This window comes from Morus notabilis, unplaced genomic scaffold (assembly GCF_000414095.1).
Source record: "Morus notabilis unplaced genomic scaffold, ASM41409v2 Scaffold366, whole genome shotgun sequence".
Classification (NCBI taxonomy): Eukaryota; Viridiplantae; Streptophyta; class Magnoliopsida; order Rosales; family Moraceae; genus Morus; species Morus notabilis.
The window spans coordinates 37,677-62,783 of record NW_010365056.1 but is presented as its reverse complement, the minus strand read 5'-3'; the positions used below and the strand labels follow the sequence as shown (position 1 = coordinate 62,783).

At 38.0% G+C, this 25,107-nt stretch overlaps 2 protein-coding genes across 2 annotated transcripts; both read right to left on the bottom strand.

The window, feature by feature from the left end:
• Positions 1–10,853: 10,853 nt before the first annotated feature.
• Positions 10,854–11,546, bottom strand: LOC112093390. Its single transcript, XM_024171690.1, has one exon. It carries the CDS (start codon positions 11,544–11,546, stop codon positions 10,854–10,856), a length of 693 nt encoding a protein of 230 aa, XP_024027458.1.
• Positions 11,547–12,455: 909 nt separating this feature from the next.
• On the bottom strand, positions 12,456–19,945 carry LOC21386226 (piezo-type mechanosensitive ion channel homolog). Its single transcript, XM_024171689.1, has 6 exons — positions 19,866–19,945; positions 16,797–16,978; positions 13,770–16,270; positions 13,131–13,526; positions 12,847–13,005; positions 12,456–12,659 (listed from the first exon to the last, which is right to left on the bottom strand). The coding sequence occupies exons 1-6, from the start codon at positions 19,943–19,945 to the stop codon at positions 12,456–12,458; spliced, it is 3,522 nt and encodes a 1,173-aa protein (XP_024027457.1).
• Between the last annotated feature and the right edge of the window lie 5,162 nt (positions 19,946–25,107).

The following is a 25,107-nucleotide window of genomic DNA, read 5'->3' as shown; positions in this document are numbered from 1 at the left end:
ATGTCGACCGAATCTGAGTCAACTACCATTCCAAAACCTTCTGACTCTCAAAAACCCGATCTTATCAAGACTGGCACAAACTCTCACTCTATTCAGATTACAACCATTCGGTTGAATGGTGATAATTTCTTGCGCTGGTCACAAGCGGTCCGGATGTAAATCAGAGGACGTGGAATGATGGGTTATCTGACAGGTGAAAAAACAATTCCACCAGAGACGGATCCAGCCTATGCAATGTGGGATGCTCAAAATTCCATGGTTATGACGTGGCTCGTGAATTCTATGGAAGAGGAGATTAGCTCTAACTATATGTGCTATTCAACAGCAAAAGAGTTGTGGGAAAACGTGAACCAAATGTATTCTGATTTGGGGAATCAGTCACAGATTTTTGAACTGATTCTTAAAATTGGCGAGATGCGAATTGAAGTATTACCAAATACTTCAATTCGTTGAAGCGTATCTGGCAGGAGTTGGATCTCTTCAACACTTACGAGTGGAAATCACCCGAAGATGCAAGTCATCACAAGAAGGTCGTGGAAGATGGCCGTATCTTCAAGTTCTTGACAGGACTCAATGTTGAGTTTGATGAAGTCAGGGGGAGAATCATTAGGAGGCAACCTCTCCCTTCAATTGGTGAAGTATTTTCCTAAGTAAGGAGGGAAGAAAGCATGAGAAACGTTATGTTGGGCAAGAAAGGACCTAGGACTGCTGCGGAGGTCTCGGCTTTGGTGACCACTGGAGCAACATTGTCCAAAACTCATGAGTATCAGTGCAGACCTAGTGAGAAACCACGTGTGTGGTGTGACTACTGCGACAAACCACGCCACACTCGCGAAAATTGCTGGAGGCTGCATGGGAAACCTGCGAACTTTTTAACCCATTGACCAAGAAATTTCATATTACAATGAATGCAACTTTTTTGGAAAATTTACCTTTCTTCCGCAAAAATTTAATTCAGGGGGAGAATTCAGGAGAATCAAATTTTTGGGAAACAGAACCTTTACCACAAATGTTTTTTGATCCTATTAAGGTAAAATCTACTGAAATAAATAGGGAAACTAGGATCACTCAATCTGGAAACACTAAAGTTGACATTGGTCTGTCAGATATGGAAATATTACGAATGGAAAAAAATCGGTCTAACCTTGAGCCTGTGGTTTATTCTAGGAAAAATGTCCTTGAAAGAGATAAAGATTATTTGTTTCGCTTAGCACGCGGCCATGAGGAATTCCCGAGTGAAGTCCATCCAAACGCATCAGGTAAATCACCTTCCTTATCTTATATTCCAGATTCTAGTGAAATAATTTCCCCTGAATCCAGTCCAAGTCCTGTACCTACCATTCCTATCCAAGAAACCGACCTCAATCTTCCCATTGCCTTAAGAAAAGGAACCCGAACGTGCACTAGACATCCTATTGCCAACTACATCTCCTATGACAACCTTTCTGCCAAGTATAGAGCTTTTACTACTAAGATTTCAAAACTTATGGTGCCTCGAAATATTAAGGAGGCATTAGATGAACCGAATTGGAAGTCAGCCGTGATTAAAGAGATGGAGGCATTAAGGAAGAATGGTACGTGGGAGGTGGTTGAGTTGCCGAGTGACAAGAAGGTTGTGGGGTGCAAATGGGTGTTCATAGTTAAAAGTAAAGCTGATGGTAGTATAGAGAGGTATAAAGCCAGGCTAGTAGCAAAAGGCTTTACTCAGACCTACGGAATAGATTACCAAGAAACGTTTTCTCCTGTTGCGAAGATAAATACAATACGAGTCTTATTGACTCTTGTTGTGAATTCTAACTGGCCTTTATTTCAACTTAATGTAAAAAATGCTTTTCTCAATGGTGACCTAGAAGAAGAAGTATTTATGAGCCTACCACCAGGCTTTGAGGAAGAACTTAGGGATGGAAAAGTCTGCAGACTAAAGAAATCCCTGTATGGACTCAAGCAGTCACCTAGAGCATGGTTTGATCGTTTTGGCAAGGCAGTGAGGAGGTATGGATTTATACAGAGCCAAGCAGACCACACCTTGTTTTACAAGCATTCAAGAGAAGGTAAAGTTGCCATCTTAATTGTGTATGTTGATGACATCTGTCGAGAGGTATTTTAGGCAGGAAATAAATTACGAAAATTAGTTTTAACAATTCCTGATTTTCAGGGATTGTGGTAGATATCATTTCCTATTTTCTCTCTATGTAAACTCTATAAATACTTAGCCATGTAATTATTCAATATACGGAAAATATACAGATAATTTTTCCATCCCTAGTTTGCGTCATGGTATCAGAGCCCTAGGGTGACTCTCTGGGCTTTCACGCCGCCAAGCAGCCTTTATTGCTACCGTTCATCCACACCAACCTTTATTGCTACCGTTCATCCACGCCGCCAAGCAGCCTTCATTGCTGCCGGTCATCACAGCATCATTCAATCATGTCCGGTTCTGAACCCAAGGCCACCAGCACTTCCTTGACTACTAAGGATGTTTCTCCTGCCCAGAAATCCGGAGACTTGCAGAATATTAGAGCCTCTTATCGACTCAATGGGAGAAACTATCTCAAGTGGTCACAAGTCGTTCGCACGTACCTCAAAGGAAAGGGAAAAATCAGCCACCTGCTTAGGACTGGACCAGCAACAACAGACCCCGAATTTGTGGCATGGGATGAGGAGGATTCAATGATTATGTCATGGCTGTAGGATTCAATGGAACCAGCCGTTAGTGATACTTGTATGTTTCTGACTAGTGCGAAAGGGATATGGGATTACATTCAACGTACCTATTCAAAGGCACGTGATGCAGCCCAGGTGTATGAGATAAAGATTAAGACAAATGGAATGAAGCAAGGAGACATGACTGTCACAGAGTATGCCAATTTTCTGCAGATCATGTGGCAGGAATTGGATCACTATCGAGTGTTCGAGATGAAATGCCCGGAGGATGCAGCAATTCTCAAGAAATATATTGAAGGTGACAGAGTGTATGACTTCTTGGCTGGTTTGAATTCTGAATTTGATCAACTTCGGTTACAAATACTCAGTAAGGACGAGGTTCCTTCACTGGAAGAGACCATCTCAATTATTCGTGGAAAGGAGAGCCGAAGGAATGTGATGCTAGAAAAACCGAGTGGTATGGAAGGGTCTACTTTGGTGACTAAATTAGAACATCAGGAGAAGAATAAGGATGACCAACCAAGGAATTCAGGAAGGGAGAACCAGAGAAGGGAAAATCGAGATACTTTGTGGTGCACCTATTGCAAGAAGCCGAGGCATACCAAGGAAAATTGCTGGAAGTTGAATGGCAAACCTCCAAGCAGTGAGTGGGGAACACGTGGAAGACAACAAAGGCCCCAAGCTCATCTCACAGAGCAATCAAAGGCTGAAGAAGGACCGGACAGCAAGGGATTCAAGGGAGATGAGATAGGGTTCAAAAGGGATGAGATTGAAAAATTACAGAGTCTATTGAGTTCTCTTGAAAAACCATCCGGAGCTAGTTCCTTAGTTCTCTCAGGTAAACCAGTGATTTCTTATGGATTGCACGCTTCTGACAAGTTTTTTGAAGAATCTTGGATATTAGATTCCGGAGCCACGGACCACATGACACATTCCTCACATTTTTTCCGTACATATACTCCTTGTCCGAGTAATAGGAAGATTGTTGTTGCAAATGGATAATTAGCTACAGTGGCAAGTTTAGGAGACGTTTATATTAATCTCTCCGTGGTCCTTAAAAATGTCTTGCATGTGCCGAAGTTATCAGCTAATCTTATTTCTATTCAAAAACTTACAACTGCTCTTAAGTGTTGTGCAATATTTTTCTTGTCTCATTGTGTTTTTCAGGATCAAGCCTCGGGGAGGAAGATTGGACTTGCTAAGGAAAGAAATGGTCTCTACCACCTGGAAATTTCAAAGAAAACCGCCAGTAACCTGCATGTGTCTCTTCTCAGTTCTTCCAATAAAGATGCCATTTGGCTTCATCATTATCGTCTTGGTCACCCGTCCTTTAGAGTCCTACAAATTATGTTTCCACAATTGTTCATAGGATTTGATATTTCTGAGTTTCATTGCGATGTTTGTGAACTAGCAAAACATACTCGTGTTCCTTCCCTATCAGTAATAAAAGAAGTCTTTTCCTTTTCAATTGATCCATAGTAATATTTGGGGTCCATCTACTATTCCTAATGTATCAGGGGCTCGTTGGTTTGTCTCATTAATTGATGATTGCACGCGTGTAACCTGCCTATTTTTACTTAAATAAAAATCTGATGCCAGTAATATTATTCCCAGCTTCCATTCCATGATCCAAAACCAATTTGGGGTAAAAATAAAAACCTTTAGTCAGACAATGCTAAGGATTATTTTAACCAGGTTTTATCACCCTATTTTCAAAAAGAAGGAATTATTCACACTTCTTGTGTGAATACACCCCAACAAAATGGGATAGCTGAGAGGAAAAATGGGCACCTATTAAATGTCACTAGAGCCTTGTTGTTTCACGGGAACACGCCTAAATCCTACTGGGGGGAAGCCGTCTTAACAGCCACACACATGATAAATAGACTACCCTCACGTGTACTTGCCAACAAGAGTCCTATGGAAATTCTTAATGCCCACTATCCTCACTTTAGAACCTCAAATGGCCTTATACCTAGGATATTTGGATGCACAGCCTTTGTACATGTCCACCGCCCAAACAAAGGGAAGTTAGACCCCCGTGCAATCAAATGTATTTTTGTTGGCTATTCATCCACACAAAGGGGGTACAAGTGCTATCATCCTCCATCAATAAAATTCTATATCTCAGCTGATGTTACCTTCTTCGAAAACAAATCTTATTTCCCTAAGTCCCATCTTCAAGGGGAGACAACTAATCTTGAAGATGGTACTTGGTCTGAGTCGTTTGAGTCTTTTGAACCACTTGATCTTCCGTCTACTTCTCATTCTCCTTTAGCCCAAGAGACCGAGTCTTCCAACACAGAAACCGATCCTACTTGCCAACCCCAAGAGTCTGTCAGTTCTGAAAATCTGAAAGAGGCTACTGATGTTCATCCAAGGTTTTCTCAGGTGTATACAAGAAGGGAAAAAGCCCCAAACCTGACACGAGTCCAAGAGACCAACCCGAGTCCTGAGAATGAGGGCATGGTGAGTACAGATTCACTCCTAGACACTGAGACAGTTGAAGCTTCAGCCAATGACTCTCATTTGCCCATTGCCATCAAGAAAAAATCCCGAGAATGCTCCAAGAGGCCACTATATCCTCTTTCCCATTATGTCTTACCTAAACGCCTGTCACCATCCCACCAAAGGTTTATAGCTAGCCTAAACACAATCTCCATACCCAATACACTTTTTAAGGCATTATTGAAGGAGGAGTGGAGGAATGCTATGAGAGAGGAATTAGCGGCTCTGGAAAAGAGTCAAACATGGGAGATAGTGGAGAGACCAAAAGGAAAGAACATAGTTGATTGCAAATGGGTATTTGCATTAAAGTATAAGGCTGATGGATCTCCCGAGAGATATAAAGCAAGGTTAGTTGCGAAATGGTACACTCAGACTTATGGGGTGGATTATCATGAGACATTCGCTTTGATGGCAAAAATGAATACTGTGAGGATCTTAGTGTCATTAGCAGCCCATTTTGACTGGCCATTGCTACAATATGATGTGAAAAATGCCTTCCTCCATGGAGACTTGGATGAGGAGATATATATGAGCATCCCGCCAGGATTTGAGGGGAATAAAACCAGTGACAAAGTCTACAAGCTTAAAAAGGCTCTATATGGGCTAAAACAGTCCCCTAGAGCATGGTTTGGCAGATTTACTAAGGTAATGAAAGATTCGGGTTATAGGCAAAGTCAAGGTGATCACACGTTGTTCTTCAAACATTCGGCCTCAGGGGGAGTGACTGCCTTGCTTGTGTATGTTGATGATATCATCATAACGGGGAATGATGAGAAGGAGAAAGATGACTTGAAGAGAAGACTGATTCAGGAATTTGAGATAAAGGAACTTGGGAGATTGAAGTATTTTCTTGGGATTGAGGTGGCATACTCTAGACAAGGCATCTTTGTATCCCAACGGAAGTATGCGACTGATCTTTTAATAGAAACTGGAAAGGCTGATTGTAAACCAGCTGCCACTCCTATGGACACAAACCAGAAATTAAGTGAAGCAAGAGAGGAACCACCAGTGGACAAGGGAATGTATCAATGGCTAGTTGGGAGACTCATATATCTCACACACACTCGGCCTAATATAGCTTACTCAGTGAGTGTGATCAGCCAATTTATGCACGATTCGAGGGAGCCTCACCTTCAAGCTGCACATAGAATACTGCACTACTTGAAGGGCAGTCCCGGAAAAGGGATCTTGTTCAAAAGGAACTCTATTTTGACGTTAGAAGCATATATAGATGCAGATTATGCGGGTTCTATAGTGGATAAAAGATTAACAACTGGCTATTGTACATTTCTTGGTGGTAACCTGATAACATGGAGGAGCAATAAGCATAATATTGTGGCTAGATCATCTGCAGAAGCTGAATTTCGGGCTGTTGCTCAAGGGATATGTGAACTACTTTGGCTGAAAATTATTCTAGATGATTTGAGAGTCAAGTGGGAGGAACCTATGAAGCTCTACTGCGACAAGAAGTCAGCATCAACATCGCTCACAATCCTATTCAACATGATAGGACAACATATTGAGATTGATAGACACTTCACCAAAGAGAAGTTGGAAGGACTCATATGTATGTCCAATGTTCCTTCGGGAGGTCAACTGGCTGACGTTTTAACAAAAGGATTAAAGGGTTCTAATTTTCATGAGATTGTAGCCAAGCTGGGAATGGAAGATATTCATTCCTCAAACTTGAGGGGGAGTGTCGAGAGGTATTTTAGGCAGGAAATAAATTAGGAAAATTAGTTTTAACAATTCCTGATTTTCAAGGATTGTGGTAGATATCCTTTCCTATTTTCTCTCTATGTAAACTCTATAAATACTTAGCTATGTAATTATTCAATATACGAAAAATATACAGATAATTTTTCCATCCCTAGTTTGCGTCAATATCATCTTGACAAGAGATGATTATGGTGAAATAGATAGACTGAAGAGGAGATTAGCCGAAGAATTTGAAATGAGTCTGCAGACTAAAGAAATCCCTGTATGGACTTAAGGAGTCACCTAGAGCATGGTTTGATCGTTTTGGCAAGGCAGTGCGGAGGTACGGATTTATACAGAGCCAAGCGGACCACACCATGTTTTACAAGCATTCAAGAGAAGGTAAAGTTGCCATCTTAATTGTGTATGTTGATGATATCATCTTGACAGGAGATGATTGTGGTGAAATAGATAGACTGAAGAGGAGATTAGCCGAAGAATTTGAAATCAAAGACCTAGGAGTGTTAAACTACTTCCTTGGAATGGAGTTTGCAAGGTCTAAGGAAGGCATCATTGTAAATCAACGTAAGTATGTACTTGATTTACTTGAAGAGACAAGTATGTTGGGCTGTAAACCGACAGAAACTCCTTTGGAACCAAATGTGAAACTTCAACCAGCCAACGCTGAAGATGTAAAAGATAAGGAGCGATATCAAAGACTTGTTGGCAGACTTATTTATCTATCACACACGCGTCCTGACATAGTTTTTTCATAAGTGCAGTTAGCCAGTTTATGCACTCACCTGGTCCTGAACACTTTGAAGCCGTTTACAGGATTTTAAGGTATTTAAAGGGGACACCAGGTAAAGGGCTTTTCTTTAAATCCTGAGGACACCTTCAGATTGAAGCCTACACCGATGCAGATTGGGCTGGGAGTATAGCTGATAGGAGATCTACTTCTGGGTACTGTACTTATGTTGGTGGTAACTTAGTAACCTGGCGTAGTAAGAAGCAGAATGTGGTTGCAAGGAGTAGTGCTGAGGCTGAGTTCAGGGTGGTGGCCCTTCGTATTTGTGAAGTAATATGGATCAAGAGAATATTACAGGAGTTGAGAGCTTCAGAAAATCTACCTATGAAGTTGTATTGTGACAATAAGGCTGCTATTTCTATTGCTCACAATCCAGTTCTCCACGATCGCACGAAGCACGTTGAAGTGGACAAGCACTTTATCAAAGAGAAGATAGAAGGCGGTTTGGTATGCATGATCTATGTTCCGACCGAAGATCAAGTAGCTGATTTGCTCACAAAGGGACTATCTAAAAAACAGTTCGATTTTTTAGTAAGCAAGCTAGTTATGAAAGATATTTTCAGACCAGCTTGAGGGGGAGTGTGGAAAAAAAATAAACTGTTTTAGGAAAGAATCCGTGTAAGATGTGATTGTATCATTAGCTAGGTGTCAAATCTGTATATATAGGAAAGTATTGTTAGCAGTTATTTACTTCCTAGAATTAGTGATTTGTTTCCTTTTTTACTTAGGTTGTAATTGTATAAAGGTCTACTCAATGAATAAAATTATTATTCCCCAATATTCTTTTCGAGTGAGAGTAATACTCGAACAGTGTTGAGTTTAGCTACTGGTGCAAGCGTCCCCTGGTAATCAATCCCATAAGATATTGTGAAACCCTTAGCAACCAAGCGAGCTTTATATCTGTTGATACTCACATCTGAATTATGCTTGACAATGAATATCCACTTACATCCTACAAGATGTTTTTCTGATGGTAATTCAGACATTACCCACATTCCATTCTTCTCCAGGGCTCGGATTTCTTCCAAAATGGCCTCCTTCCATTCTGGTATGAGAAGAGCCTCATGTATAGAACTAGGAACCTGTATTCTGTCAAGATTGCTAACAAAGGCACGGTGATTGGAAGACAATTTCCCATACGAAATAAAATTATAAATGGGGTGATTAGTACATAACTGTGTGCCTTTCCTCAAGGCTATGGGTCTATCATCAATATCTTCATCAGGTTGATTACTAGGAGCATGTTCAAGACTAGTGTTACCTAGTGAATTTTGTGATTCCAGAACCGGGTTGGATTCATGACCGTGATCAGTTGGCTGCAGTGCTTTATCTTCTTGATTCTTGTTCCTCCTAGTATAGACACGTAACTCTTTAGTGTCTGCAGGCTGAGTTGGAGTGGAACTATGAGGGGTTTGGAGTGGAACTATGAGGGGTTTGAGTGTCAGACTCGGGCTGGACAAGATTGTCAGACTCAGGCTGGACAAGATTTGGAGTTCGAGTGTCAAACTCGGTTCGTGTTTGGGATGATTGGGATGACTCGAATGGAATTGTGTTATGGCCATCAGATGACTCCAATGCATCAATATCCCAAAACTGGTATTCTTGAGTAAAATTCTCCCTCCAAATATCAGTTTTGGGATAGAAGGGTTGATTTTCAAAGAATGGGACATCCATGGAGTTGTAGAATTTTTTAGTAATCGGAGAATAACACTTATACCCTTTTTGGTTTGAGGAATATCCTACAAATATGCATTTGAGAGCCTTAGGATCAAGTTTGCTTCAGTGTTGGGCATGAATATGGACAAACACTGAACAACCGAATACTTTAGGAGGAAGAGTGGTTAGGCGAGTATTTAGAAAAGAGTGAAGGACATGCTGTGGTGTTTGAAACTTCAAGACTCGGGAAGCATTCTATTTATTAGGTAAGTAGCTGTTAAAACAGCCTCTCCCCAGAAATATTTTAGAACATGTGTAGTGAACATAAGTGAACGGGCAACCTCTAGAATGTGTCTGTTTTTCCTTTCTGCCACCCCATTTTGTTGGGGTGTGTCAATACAAGAACTTTAGTGAATAATGCCCTAGCTCCCAAGATACTCCTAGAGTTGTCTCGAAATATTCTTTTGCATTGTCAGTTTTCAACATTGCATCTTTGTGGCAAATTGTGTCTGAATCATAGTGTTGAAATTTCTAAAAATTTGCCCAACTTCAGATTTTTCTTTCATGAGAAACAACTAGGTGATTCGCGTATGATCATCAACAAAAGACACAAACCACCTTGTACCAGTGATATTTTGTATTCTAGATGGCCCCCATACATCACTATGAATCATGGAAAAATGATGAGATGCTTTGTATGGCTGAATATGATAAGAATTACGAACATGTTTTGAGAATTGGCACACTTCACATTGAAACAACTTCGGATTTTTATTTATGAATAAGGAAGGAAACAATTTCTCGAGATACAAAAAGTTTGGATGACCTAAACGATAGTGCCACAACATGATTGCACTATCTTTATTGAATTTTCCCACAGAAACTAAGCCTACGGTATGAGTTTGTCTTCTAGGAGGTCTATCAACTTTGAAAAGATAAAGTCCCGAGCTCACCCTAGCACTGGCAATCATCTTCCCCGAATCCAAAACCTGAAATTCACACAAATCCGAGGAGAATTTAGCAACACAGTTAAGTTCTTGAGAGAGTTTACTCACTGACAAAAGATTGCAGTCCAGATTAGGAACATGAAGTATTGTTTTCAACTCTAGGTTCTCTGAGAGAATAATAGAACCTATTCCAACCACTTTAGAGAGTGACCCATAAGCAATTTTTATTGTAAGATCATCTTGACACGGGCTGTAATGGTGAAAAATGGTTGTCTCCTGTCATGTGATCAGACGCACCAGAGTCTACTATCCATGTTCCCTTATTTTCGGAATTAACAGAAAGAGCACTCAAGTAGTTACCTTTTGTGTGCCAAAGATCTGGTTCCAATGTTACCCTGAGTAGTCGCTGCTTGTGAGAACATCTTTTGTAGTGTTTCAAGCTGTTCCTTGTTGAAAGGATTGGATTCCGTGGAAGTAGAATTTCCTTCTTCAACTGCGACATGATTTCCGCGGCTATCTTTGTCCATAGCAAGTCTTGAAGGCTTCCAAACTGCAGGTTTGCCGTGTAGCTTCTAACATGTCTCACGTATGTGTCCTGTTTTCCGGCAATGATCACACCATGGTCTCCCCTTCTTCCGCCGATTGTCGTAGTTAATGTTCTGTGCTCCTCGAACGGCTAGGGCAGATAAGTTATCAGTGATTGGGGCAGCGGTGGATGATTCTCCGAGCATCACCTTTTTCCTGCTTTCTTCTCTGCGTACTTCAAAAAAAACTTCTCGAATGCTTGGTAGGGGTTTTGTCCCTAATATTCTTCCTCGAACTTCATCCAAGTTCTTGTTGAGTCCCATCAAGAACTTAAATATTTTCTTCTTTTCCACGATCTCTCTGAACCTTTTTGCATCATCCGGACAGCCCCACTTATAATCCTCAGACACGTCTAGTTGTTGCCAATGACGAGTGAGGATATTGTAGAATTGGGTGACAGAAAGATCTCCTTGTCGAAGATCATGGATTGTGGTCTCGATCTCGAAAATTATTGAGGCATTCTCCTTGCTCGAGTAAAATTCTTTAGCAGCATCCCATATTTCACGCACAGTGCTATAGAGCAAAAAATTCTCACCTATTTCATTGGTCATTGAATTTACCAACCATGACATGACCATATTGTTCTCTGTTTTCCAGAGTCTGAATTTGGGATCTCCTTCCAAGGGAAGGATGATCTTGCCTGTGAGATATTCGTCCTCCCCTTTTCCGCATATGTACATCATAACGGACTGCGACCATTGAAGATAATTGTTCCCATTCAGTTTGTGCCCTGTAATGAACGCCTTCTACAACACCATAGGTGCTGGTGTTCGAGACTTCAGTGCCTAAAGTGACTTCGGATGACGACCCCTTTTGCTTCTCGTGGCCATTCCGTATTTGGTCATCAGAGAGAATTTTTGGAAGGCTCTGATACCATGTGGGTTTACTAATCCATCCCAAAAGCTTAAGCTATTAGGAGGTGGGCCGACAATAGTTTAATACTGTTGAAATTCAAAATTCAAATTAGGAATTATCCTCAATATAGTTTGGATTGATATTAGGATTAGGATTTGATTTCCTATCTTTAAATTCAGTTTTTCCTCTATCTCTTATCTCCTAGTTTAGTGGGATATTTTCCCGATTCTCTTTAACCTAGAATTTATAGTTGTAGTATATATATATATATATATATATTGTACCGATTCAATGAGATTAATAAGAGAGAAAAAGAGGGCAATTTCCTTCTCTGAAAATCTACATGATATCAGAGCCTTTAGAAGCCCTAGTATCAATTCATCTCCTTAGCGCCGCCTGAAAAACACAGGCCTCTTCAATCCCCTACCGTTCAAACCCTACCCATGACCAAATACGGTATGGCAACCGAGAGATCTAGTTCAACCTCGGAAGTTAACTCCAATCCGGATATGTCCCCAGTCAGCAATCAGCATGGTGGAACGGAAGGCTCATCTATCCTTATCACAGGTCACAAACTCAATGGCCACAATTACCTCCAGTGGTCTCAATCAGTGATGATGTTCATATGCGGCAAGGGCAAGGATGAGTATCTCACTGGCGAAGTCTCAATTCCTGATAAGAAGGATCCAAAATTCAGGACATGGAAGACTGAAAACCACATGGTTATGTCATGGTTAATTAATTCCATGAATAATGACATCGGAGAAAATTTTCTCCTTTATGATCTTAGTGTTCATGTCAAGCTCGTTCCATGAGAGCTTTTCACACAAAGTTGTCTCGAACAATATCAGCCTTCCACCGACAGTGTTTATGTCGATTCTTACACTGGCATCTTTAATGGGGTTTGCTATGTTTGTGGGGTTTCCACTGCTATACATCTGTGTAGAATAAAAAGAAATAATGGCAAAAAGAACAAAGAAAAGAAAATAAGGTGACTTGAGAATTTGGTCTTGGAGTTTTTATATTGACTGGATTGTATATCATGTGTATTTGGCTAAGAAACTCTGAAAATTTAAAATTTGATTTTTTTTTCTAATGATTTGGCATGTTTTTGAAGATTCTTACCAGCATTGGAGCCCATATAACACACATCAATATGAAAAATAAGCATATGCCATTGCAGAATTTTGTCATTTTGGTTTGCTTTTGGCCCTGTTGATGGCTAGCTCTATTCAAATCCACATCACATTTGACAAGAAATAGGCTACCGTGAATGTCCTCCAACTAAGAAAGATGTACACATGAGATCCATAAGTAAACAAACACATGAATTATTTGAAGAATATATACCGATATTAAAAGAAAGTAACCATATTATTAGCATAATGAAGAATGTAAATAATACTTACTTTCAACCAGTCATACATGGTCAAAGACGTAGTTGTGCATGACCAATCAAGTACACATCGCAATTCATAAAGGAATGGCAAAGCACGATAAAGTCTAAAACCAAGAAAGTTAATCTGGGAAATACTACTTGTCAAAAACTGCCTGTATAGAGTGCTCTTGTGTGGCATCCCGAATCGAATTTGTATGGCTTGAAGAGCCAGAGAAATTGCTTTTGTCATATATATAACACGCAGTGCTAATCTTCCAGCATATCCATGTGAAAGCTCTATGTTCCAAGCATACCTTGTGATTGAATATGTGAAGAGAAAAAGGTTGAACAGAAAGAAGATCACTTTTCCCGTGGCAAATGATCGAAGATAAATGATCCGATCGAGCACAATTAAGAAAAAAATTGCCTGCAAAATGCAAACGTCAGAACATAGTATAGTTGCAAAACACTAACATGACTAAGAGAAGCAATAATTGTCATAAGAAGTGGTTTTTAACAAGTTAGGTTTTAACATGCAAGATTGTGTTGTGTTATAATTTGTAGAAACTAGAGTTGACTTGTAAATCTATGATTGGTTGAAAAATAAAGAGGTGAAATTACCTTTTTTAATGATTATGTGTATTATGAGCTGTAAAGAAAGGAGACATACCATCAGAATAAATACAAACTCTTTTGGGAATTGATCTTCTAGCTGATAGACCTCAAGGAACTCACTTTTGTTCTTTATGACTGCTTGATAGAAAATGGCAACCAAGAAGAACACAGCCAAATCTGCGCAGAATGTGTAGGCATACAAGTCTATCTCTCTTTTCCCACTGCCAATCACAGAGAGTATTGGATATGGAAATCTGATTTCATTTAGAATGCCATCACGTTGAGCTGTCAAGATCTCACCAGCAACATCAGCAGCTGGAGTTAGAGATTTGTACCATTCTGTTGAGATAGATTCTGTCGGAGGCGAGGCATATACGACCTCGAAAACAGCTAAAGCTACATCAGAATTCTCTGGGCTCCTTTCAATGCTCTGAACCTGAACCCGACTTGGTGAGTGGAATCGGTTCATGTTCTTTTCTTTGCATCTATTATCATGTAAGATCTTGAGCAACCTGTTGATTCCTGACTCAATTCTCTCTGGTTGGATACTATCTTCAGGCCACATTGTGACTTCCATAGATAGCTGCACAAAGTAAGGTGGAGTTTCTGCTCCCTCTGTGAGTGATTTCCAGTATCTGAAGAGGCTCCTAGTAACCTGCTTTATGGCATTTCTCACAGGCAAAAACAATCTCTGTATTCTCTCACTGCAGCTATAACTCTTGACAAAATCTTGCTGGAAATGATTCTTTCTCATATTAAAGCTGAATTCTGTAACCATATTTGCCCAATCACTATCTCTTGTTGTTATGGAGGTTTGTATAAGAGTGAACAAATACACCAAGAAAAGAGGCAAGTTGCTCATAACAAAAGATGACACAATCCTGTGAGAAGGAAATCCTAACTCCTGGAGGTAGCTTACATGAAGAGTGAATCCACAATGTTGGATGATGATTTGGTATAAGTACTGGAGTAACACACAAAACTCAGTATAAATTAGCATAATTATCCAGAACATGTAACTTGGGCCGGTGTTTATGCAGAGAGCATACAAGAAGAGAGCCATGAGATAGACCATTGAAAGCAAACTGAAGTTCCACAAGAACATCATGACAAAGCAGCAGTAACATACAATGTCATTATTCGATCTCATTTTAGCCCACATGTAACGGAGGATTACACCGATTTGAGAGTATGTAGCATCAGACATGATCTTTTCACTACTGGATTGTAGTACTGAAGCTGTTAGATCTGCTTGTTGACATCCTATATTCTGAGTTTCTACTTCATAATACACCTCATCCTCAGAAGAATGCTCATCCGAATCATGCACTTTCTTTTCTATGTTCAAGAAATGAATCAGATTGTTGACTGCCAGATTACCGAGTGATTGAACTTGAGAAACTCCGTCGCCAATAAGATGAACTGCGGAGATTATGGGGTTTTCCTTTGCTTTAGACTTTTCTCCATTATCCCTTCTTTCTGAATCAAAAAAGTTAGAATGAGAGGATTTTGACTTTAGCTCGGTTATCTCATGAAGTGTATCCACCAAATGCTTAGTGGATTCCATAGTCCCTTCACTTGTTGGAGATTCAATTGGATCAAAAGCTGACATAGCATCAGAGCTCAGACTAAGATCTTGCCTCTTTAAATCTTTTTCTTCACTTGCAAGAATACCCTTCAGCCCATATGAATCCATGGAATATTTTCTTCCCCTTATAAGTATTCCTTCACTTTCCGCGCAAGTGTTACCAAAGTTAGAAGTAGTGCTCATGCTGTCAAGTTGGATTTTAAGATTGAGCATCTCTGACTTCATCTTCTCCACCTGCATATTTCTGAGGGACTTTTTCTCTTCGGACTTACGTATGTGTTGTAAATGTTCCGTCTTCCAATCAGCTCGCTTCTCCTGCTCGCGTACGATGGCACCTATTTGCTCTGCCTCTAGATATTTTGACACATAATCAAACTCCTTTGATGAAAACATGTACGACTGAAGTGAAACCAACATGAATATAACAATTTCAACAAGTGCAGATCTTGAAGTAATTCGGAATCCGTAGTCATACTTATGGAAACCAATCACCTCACTAATATAATCTGTTGCGTCACATTTCCCCTCAACGGCGTCTCCAGCGAAAGGAGATTGGTAAGCAAGAGAAAGGACTATTAGAGCAAAGTTGTATATTCGTAAGAACTTGAAGATTTTGTTCTTCTTCTTCAATATCTCAAGCCTCATTCGGAAAAATACGAGTGCAAATCCAAGGTAGCCAAGGTGAAGGATGTCATATTCGAGGGTCCCCGTGATCAAGATCAAGGCAAGAACTGAATCTAGTAAGTGACAATAGCTATAAAGCCTGAGGTAGTCAAGGAATGTCCACAAGCCTTTTGTTTCAAATGAGAGATCACTTAGGACAGATGCTTTGTGGCAATCTGATATCATTTGCCGATATGTTTGTGATCCATAAGGACTGGACAAACGGTCTGCTCGGAGCTTGAAACATGAAAACATGAACACTGCAAAGTAGCTCAGAAGCATTCGGGGATCTTCAACTATGGTTCCTACAAAAAGTCAAACAGGTTGCTTGAGTTATCACCTGCTGGATATAGTTGGTATCACTTATCACATGTTTTTAAGGAATTTTTTTTTTTGTCCGTTTTACTATTATAGATCTCTCAAATTTGTAGAGGTGTATATATGCTACTGTATTTGAAAAATAGTGCAGAATGCAGATTGAAGTATTTTACAAGAATTTATATTGGATAGAAACTATCCATCTGCATTCGCATTAACATTTTATGGAGGGGACAAGGAAGGAAAAAAAAAAAAGAAACTACAATGAGAGGGAAAGAACGATGAAATGATGATACTAAAAACGACATCAAATGCAAAGAAATGACGAAAAACAAGCCATTCTGTAAAACTATGAACATTATGAAAAACTAGAATAAAACAACAATAACTGAAAACGATAAACGTTTAAAATGACTACACTGTACACTACTGAAAACAACAGCCACCACTGAAAACAAAAATAAAATTTTCAAGTTAACCTGCATAGTAAACATTTCTTGAGGGAGATAATACCTAGCCAGCACTTCTTGCAGTATTTGAAATAAACATCAGAAGCTCTCCAACAGTCATTACAAGGGACTTGTGCCTCACCCATAGCAGGAGATATCAGATTCAACCAAAGAGCCAAATACTCAAGAATGATAATAGAAGCAGACAAGAACACAAACACATGCCACAGTTTCTTTATGATGTGCCTATGTGTTGAAATTCAAAATTCAAATTAGGAATTATCCTCAATATAGTTCGGATTGATATTAGGATTAGGATTTGATTTCCTATCTTTAAATTCAGTTTTCCTCTATCTCTTATCTCCTAGTTTAGTGGGATATTTTCCCGATTCTCTTTAACCTAGAATTTATAGTTGTAGTATATATATATATATATATATATTGTACCGATTCAATGAGATTAATAAGAGAGAAAAAGAGGGCAATTTCCTTCTCTGAAAATCTACAAATACTTTAACACTCCCCCTCATGTGTGGGCTGGACAATGGACAATCGTGTGGGTAAATTAATTAGAAAGTCCAATACGTGAATATTTAAGCTAGAGATATATTAAAGACCCAACACATGATGACAATTTAAATAGGGATAAAGAGTGCAATTACAGGGGTTTGAACTCAAGACCTCCCGCTCTAATACCATGTGGTTAATTGAGAAAGAACTGGCTTGCCTTTAAAATTTATAAGATATATCAAACTCTAAAGATCACTAACCAACTTAGAATCAAAATCCCCTTTAAAATCCATTAAAATCAAATGGTTAAACCAAAAATTCTCAAATTAAAACATAACAATAAGAATTAGTAATTTTTTAAAATATTTTCCCACCTTAAATCCCGGGATTATCATGAGGAAACATGACGAAAAATCAAAACATCAAAAATTAAATAAAAACCCTAAAATTACAATGAAAAGTCTGACCTCAAATATAATGTTGAGCTTGGTTTCTAGAGTCTTTCCACAAGCGTTTGTGAAGAAAATTGGTTCTTGTGGTACAAGTTTCCAGAACATTCATAGAAACCGATTGGTGCGAAGCTTTGCTACCGGCAACGACCGCGACTATTCCCTATCTTGAGAGCTCAGACTTGAATTGGAGGTATCAGAATCACTAGAATCAACATCGTCGCCAAAAGACTATGACAAGACCAAGGAACAAATAGCAAGCAAATAAAGTTACATATAATAGATTTCATAAAAATCTATAACGTGAATTCAGATGGAGTACAAAATTAAAAAAACAATCACAAGTATTTAAACTAATAGATAGTGCACAATAGTAAGAATACTATCTCATAAACCAAAACAAAAGATGAAAAGAAGAAGCATATCTCAGAAAGACAAGGAAGTACCTTAGCCACATCATAATTTTCAAACGCTGGATTCTTCGCCGACGAGAATACTATGTCATAAACCAAAACAAAAGATGGAAAGAAGAAACATATCTCATAAAGACAAGGAAGTACCTTAGCTACATCATAATTTTCAAACGCTGAATTCTTCGCCGACGAGATTAACAAAGAAACATCTTTAAGAGTTTTAAAAATATGAGAGATACACAAAGGAAACTTATGAACCGGCCACAAATTGAAATACAGTTTAAATCATCACAAGAAGCTCTTTTAAGACTTCTATGGATAGTTTTAATGTCCAATTAGAAAATAGGAAAATAATAAGATAAAGAGAGGAATGTCAGTAAAAGAATCAAAATTCAAGTTCTTCTCAAGCAGCACATATAAGAAGAAATTTTAACACAAACACAAATCAAAAATAAAAAAGGATACGACACAAAGAAAATAATCAAAATTCATTTTTTAATGAAAAATTTTAACATAAAGACAACAATTGACGTAAAACAAACACAAAACATCAACATAGATATAAATTGGAGATGAAAAAAACTCAACAGAGCCATGGCTTCATAGAAAAACGTTTTTCCCTGAATTTAAGATGCATTACAGTTAGACCATAATGACATAACTAATCTTTATCGAATTTATTATTGTGTTGTTAGATTTTTGGTTGGGGACGTTTTTCCCTGAATTTAAGATGCATTACAGTGACCATAATGACATAACTAATCTTTATCAAATTTATTATTGTGTTGTTAGATTTTTGGTTGGGGTCATATTATCCGTTTTCAATTTACTCGTATCTTGTGATGAATAATGATTTTACACTCTGTTTGGTAACAAGGAAAGAAAATGGGAGGGAAAGGGAAACTATAAGGGATAGAAAATTAAAAGGATGAGCAATTGTAGACGTTTAACTATCAAGACAATGCAAAGTTGAAAGGGTTGAATGTCTAGAGTGAGAAGCTCTATCTTCTCTCTAGAATTCTAAGAGTTATCAGTTGTTGTTTAATCTTTGTCGGATGGAAATGGCAAATTCAGTACGTAATCGATTCTATCATGAGTTTAGAATCGGTTCAAAATCCTTTAGATTAGCGTTGGGGAGAGATGGTGGTTTTATTAGATTAGAGGAATCCAAATACAATCAAAGGTTCTTTCTTAATTTATCATAGTCGCTTTAATGACACAGTGGACTTAATTTGCAATTCGGAGGTAGGTCAGGGATATGTCCGCAAGTTTACAAATTCTTCTTATACTTTACTAGTAGAAATAAGGAAGAACTCGCGTGGAGAATTCTTGCAGATTACAAAAATCCCGGGAGGTGGCCTTAGGAGTGTGATAATTCCAGACGACGAGGGAAAAGAAGGATGGAGGCTGCTAAAGAGTCGTTTGGATATCATGTTAGGTAGACCAAAGCTGGGTGAAGAGGCAAGCAATGAGCTAACTGGAAGTTCAACAAGAAGACAAATCAGCGATTGACTACTGGTTCTCACGAAAAGTTCGAGAATACAAGACATCTCTCCAACAATGCGAACACTCATCAACAACAAAGGCAGTTTATTAACAATCAGAAGAGTTGGAATCGTCAGTCTTGGGCTCCAAAAGTTAATACTAGGCCAAGACAAAGGAAAGCTGTAGGAGAAACAACTCAGTATCAAGTGGTCTCCAAGGAGTCTGAAAGGAAGACTGAGTTAACAGTGGTGATATATAGAGACAATTCGGCTCAACCTTGGAGTGAGGTGAATCGAGATTTCAGCATAAAGTTGAAGAGAGTTGCAGGTTTCGCAATTAGCTGCGGATAGAGCCATCTTACGATGCCTGAATATGGAAGAAAAATAGAAAATTTCGGTGGCAAAACCATTTGGCCTTGCGGACAACTTTTACAGTCAAGCTAAATTGGTTGGAAGAGGAGAGTGAGGAATCGGTAGTGGAGTTAGAGGATAATAGTAGGGCTGCTAATAAGGATGTAAGTAGGGCCACAAAAACATTAGGGCTAATTCATAACAAATTAAATCTCACAGGCCCAAAAACAGAACAGTCAGGGAATTGTAGTTTCAAGCCCAAACTAAGTGAGGAATTTTTCAAAGGCAAAATTATGTCAGGTTTGACTTGCTCCTCAAAACAGAAGGCAAAAACTAGCCCAAATTTAAAAAGATATCAGCACAGACTTTGATGAACAAACAGGATTTAGGTATATTATGAACAAAGAATAAAGAAGAGTAGTAAGCAAAAACAGACTCAGGAGGTTATGAAAGAGAATTGGGCAATGTAGAAGACTGAAAATTTTGGAGAAGAAAACCTAGACGCACAATTCATGAACTTTGGCTAAAAAATAAATAAATAAATGGGAACTTCAGAGGCCTCGAGCAACATACAACATCAATTTGTACATAATAAAAAAATAATTTCCCAAAAAAAGAAATAAATAAATAAACAACCATAAAACAGTCAGAGGCTAAAAAATCCCAAACACAACCATTAATACCAAACCTGTGGAGTTAGTTGACATGTTATATAGCAAAAGATTTATGTTGAAGGTCCTCTTTCCACTATTTACATCATCAAACTTGTGGACTTTGTTGACATTTCAAATTCGAACTTCAGAGGCCTCGAGCAATTGACTAACCGTATGTCTATAATCAGCTCATGCATAGTCTTGGTTAGAACTTTTAATATTTTAATATGTATACAATGCTCTGTAGCGCTGGGTGTAGTAACGAAATTCTGGATAACTGATATTCCATCCTAATAGAGGAAAAGCTAATAGTAGGAAATTTGTATTTTTTTTTTTTTTTGGACAAGAAACAAAGAGCTTCATTAATATAATAAATTACAAATGAAGTTCTCAGATGGATGAGAAAGCCATCTGAAACACAAAAGAAAATAACTAACAAGAGGAGAACAAACAAAAAGCTATTGAACTAAATACAAGACAAGTCTAAAAAGACTATCTTAGCACGTCATCCCAGCTTAACAGAATTAAGGATACTGAGAATTGAATAAATGATGGATCTGTTGAAGCCCATGTAGAAGCTACGTATTTTGCCTTCTCAAATAAATCCTCAAATATCATTTCTTTTCCCTCGAAAATCCTCTGATTCCTCTCCGATTCCTCTCCCACCAAATAACCCATAGAATAGCTAAAATCATTGAACCTCAGTTGTAGTATAAGTATAATAAATGTAGTAACAAAGAATATAACAATGTACCTCAATTGTATGTTCCATCAGATCAATTCAAGTGCAAAGTAAAAACTTTTCTGCATTAGTTCCAAAAATTGTTGCTGCTAAATCTCCTGATTCATCATGTAATTATACGTGAATATAGTATTTGGACAGTAAGGTTGATGACAAAGTTTAAAAAGAACAAATAGAAATGAGGTAAGGGCATCAACTTGACTCTTAAAAGACAATATACTACTGCAATTTATAGAATAATGAAAGGGCTCACAATGTTTGACTTACATGATGGGTTTTCTAATCAATGTACTGTTAAGAATTAATAAAAATACATTATAAAAGATTGTAATATCCGGTTAATATTGTATATGATTTGTTTTCATGACTTTTATAGTAGTTAGCTTTTGTTTGCCAACTCCTTTCTTTACTTATCGAACAATGAGAAGTTAGCATGTTAAAAAAAATGTATCAACAAGCTAAAAAAAGGTATTAAAGAATATATCTATAAACAATACTCATCTCCACTAGGCTTACTCATCTCCACCAGACTTGCACTAAAATCTTCTATCGCCATGCTTACCTTTGATTTATACCTAGCTTGCCAACATGAGGAACCAAATAAACCACTCCTTTGTACCTGCAGGCAATAAGAAAGCTATCCAAATAAGCTCTTCAAGACTTAGCATCTTTGAATGTTCTTTCTTATTTTGACCCCTTTTTTTGGTAAATTCTTTCTTATTTTCCTTTTAAAGCAAATGCTAGCTAGTAGGACCGTAGCAGATCAAAGGTATGAGTATGTATAGAATTAACTTCTAATCAAATACAGAATTATCATCAAACCAAACCAAAAACCACAAATATATTTCATTTGTGTACATGACAAGGTTGAGTTATAACTTGAGTTATATTTCACTTGGAGAATGCTGCATGTGCATCAAGAAGAAACTTATTAGAAAAATTTTGTCATACCTGATGTAGGAAAGGTAGTAATCCATTAGCAAAATGAACCTATCTTGGAATCAAATCCAAGTAAGGTGAATCAATGTGAACAAAAAAGAAGCATATAAAACAATGAAATAAGGTGAGTTACGGCATATTATCAATCTTAGCAAAAACAAAAAACAAAAAACAAAACAAAAAAACAAAAACAAAACAAAACAAGACAAAAAAAAAAAGAAGGATCACTTCTGCAGCCATAACACCAGTAAAAGCCAAAACAAAACAAAACAAAACAAAAAAAAAAGAAGGATCACTTCTGCAGCCATAACACCAGTAAAATTTCAGTGCTAAGTTGCAATTAGCACCGGTTGTAATACTTGTGTTTTTTTTTATGAAAAGAAACAAGCTTTATTAATAGTGAAGAAAAGAAAATGGAGGAAGAGTTATCCTCCACAAAACCTTACCCCAAAATAAAAAAACGATCAAAACAACCTTAAGCAATGACTAAAAAAGCGAAATGAACCATTAGAAAAATGAACCTATATTGGAATCAAATCCAAGTAAGGTGAATCAATGTGAACAAAAAAGAAGCATATAAAACAATGAAATAAGGTGAGTTACGGCATATTATCAATCTTAGAAAAAAAAAAAAAAAAAGAAGGATCCCTTCTGCAGCCATAACACCAGTAAAAGCCAAAACAAAACAAAAAAAACAAAAAAAGAAGAATCACTTCTGCAGCCATAACACCAGTAAAATTTCAGTACTAAGTTGCAATTAGCACCGGTTGTAATACTTGTGTTTTCTTTTTTATGAAAAGAAACAAGCTTTATTAATAGTGAAGAAAAGAAAATGGAGGAAGAGTTATCCTCCACAAAACCTTACCCCAAAATAAAAAAAAAATTAAAAAAATTAAAAACGATCAAAACAACCTTAAGCAATGACTAAAAAAGCAATTTTTTTAATCTTTGGATTATCACTTGCAATTACTTCAGGGCTATTAACCTTCATGTTACAAGCATCATCAATCATTTGTCATTTCACTCAATCTTTTCATTGCCTTTAGAGGGGAAAAAGTTAAAAGAGAAAAAAACTAAAAGAAATAGATTCGCAAGCTTGCCTGGGGATAATGGGAGCACGAATATTGTTTTTAAATCTATCACTGTACACCTTTGAACCAGCCATTGTCAACTTGCTTTGCAAACCATGCATAAAAAGAAAAGAAAGCTAGGCTTCAACTCACCAACACGTAACAATAGTGTTTTACCTATTCTTATGAGAGGACAATGAGCTTAAAAACATTAAAAAACATTTGTTCGTGGAAAATAAGGTCTACAACTAATCCTAAACACAGAGAAAGCCCATTCCGTGTGTAGGATTAAAACTCTCTAAAATTATAGACACAATCCATGGCAAAAAGAAAGAAAGAATCCTTTTAAGTTTACTCGAAACAAGATGTTCTTTTCCTACATTGGGATTTTGGCTTGCTAAAGAATCCTCGTTATTGGCAGGGCAGGTGTATCAGAAAAACCTTTGAAGCTCATCAATCTAATAACCAAAAAATTCACTGAATCACCTATCAGTATAATGAAATCACCCACAAAAAAACTTATTTCTTCTATACCAAGCCAATGAAGAAAGTAAATAAATCCCATAAGCCAAAAGAAAATTTAAGCACTTTTATAATGTCAATTAAGTTTTTTCTTTTTTATTTTAGCCGACCACTCTGCAGATTTGAGTGTTGACAGAAAATGAAAATAAGTGTTTGTGATGTTACATCCAATCAGAAACTCAAAAACATGTAAAATCATCAGTGTTACCAAACTGATCCAAAATCATCAGTGTGGAAAATATTTTCCCGAGAAACAAACAAATAAGAAAAAACAAAAAAGAAAAGAAAATTAGTCTGAGGACAAGAGTAAAGATCAAAGAAGAAATGCCTAACCCAGCTCTATCTGATCAATTGCAACATCCACATGCAGAGCAGAGAGCTGCGCGCAACTAAAAGAAAAGGACTGAGTCTGAGCAACGGCTTCCACGTCAACCTCAAAATTTGAAAATAAAATAAAATAAATCATAACAATGACCATGGAATTCACATGCCAGAAGGCCAAGAAAATTAAAAAAAAAAAAAAAAAGGAACTTTGTGTAGAATTGTAAATTAGGGTAAAACATGAAGAATTTGACCTGACAAGAAGAGAAGCCGATAGCTTACCCTTCGCTCTCTCTGTCAACTCCTCGTCTTCTTTCTCCGATGACGGCGCATCTCTACTCTACCCAAACGCCGGCGCACACCTCCAGTCCTTGTCTTCCTCCTCGGCGGAGCACGGTAGAGTTTAATTTGGAGAGAGAAATGAGAGAAATGAGAGAGAAAAAAGAAAAGGAAAAGGGAAAAAAAGGGCTGCGAAACTGAACCTTACGATCCCCAAAGAGTTCATACCTAAATCACAAAAACTACAAAAACACCCCAATTTAGACCAAAATGTTCTCATAAATCCGATGGCGGAGCGTTCTCCTTGGAGCCCGTCTGCTTCCGCGAGGGCTGGGGCTTGGCTGCGCTAGGGTTGGGCGAGGCCGGAGACTATCGTCGTCTCCCTCAGGAACACGTTTCTAGGCAACGAAATCTAGAGAGAGAGAGGAATAGAGAAGAAACGGAGGAGAGAGAGGGGGGGAGAAATTGTGACGGTTTTGCATTCGAAATTGAGGTGACAATCGGTGCATTTCTTGCATTTAACATTAAATTACCTAAACACCCCTCAGTCAGCTTTAATTTCATGCGACATTTGCTATACTCTCATCCAACACAACCGCCACGTCATTTTTGGCCCGTTACTTACCACATCCGGTGCATGGC

Excerpts from the sequence above, each read along its gene's own strand:
- LOC21386226 (XM_024171689.1), bottom strand. The coding sequence starts at position 19,945 with ATGGCTCTATCCGCAGCTAATTGCGAAACCTGCAACTCTCTTCAACTT. Across the intron at positions 16,979-19,865 it reads TCGATTCACCTCACTCCAAG|GCACATCATAAAGAAACTGT; the intron begins GTTGAGCCGAAT and ends TTCAACACATAG. Across the intron at positions 13,006-13,130 it reads CCATGTATGACTGGTTGAAA|TTGGAGGACATTCACGGTAG; the intron begins GTAAGTATTATT and ends CATCTTTCTTAG.
- LOC112093390 (XM_024171690.1), bottom strand. The coding sequence starts at position 11,546 with ATGTACATATGCGGAAAAGGGGAGGACGAATATCTCACAGGCAAGATC.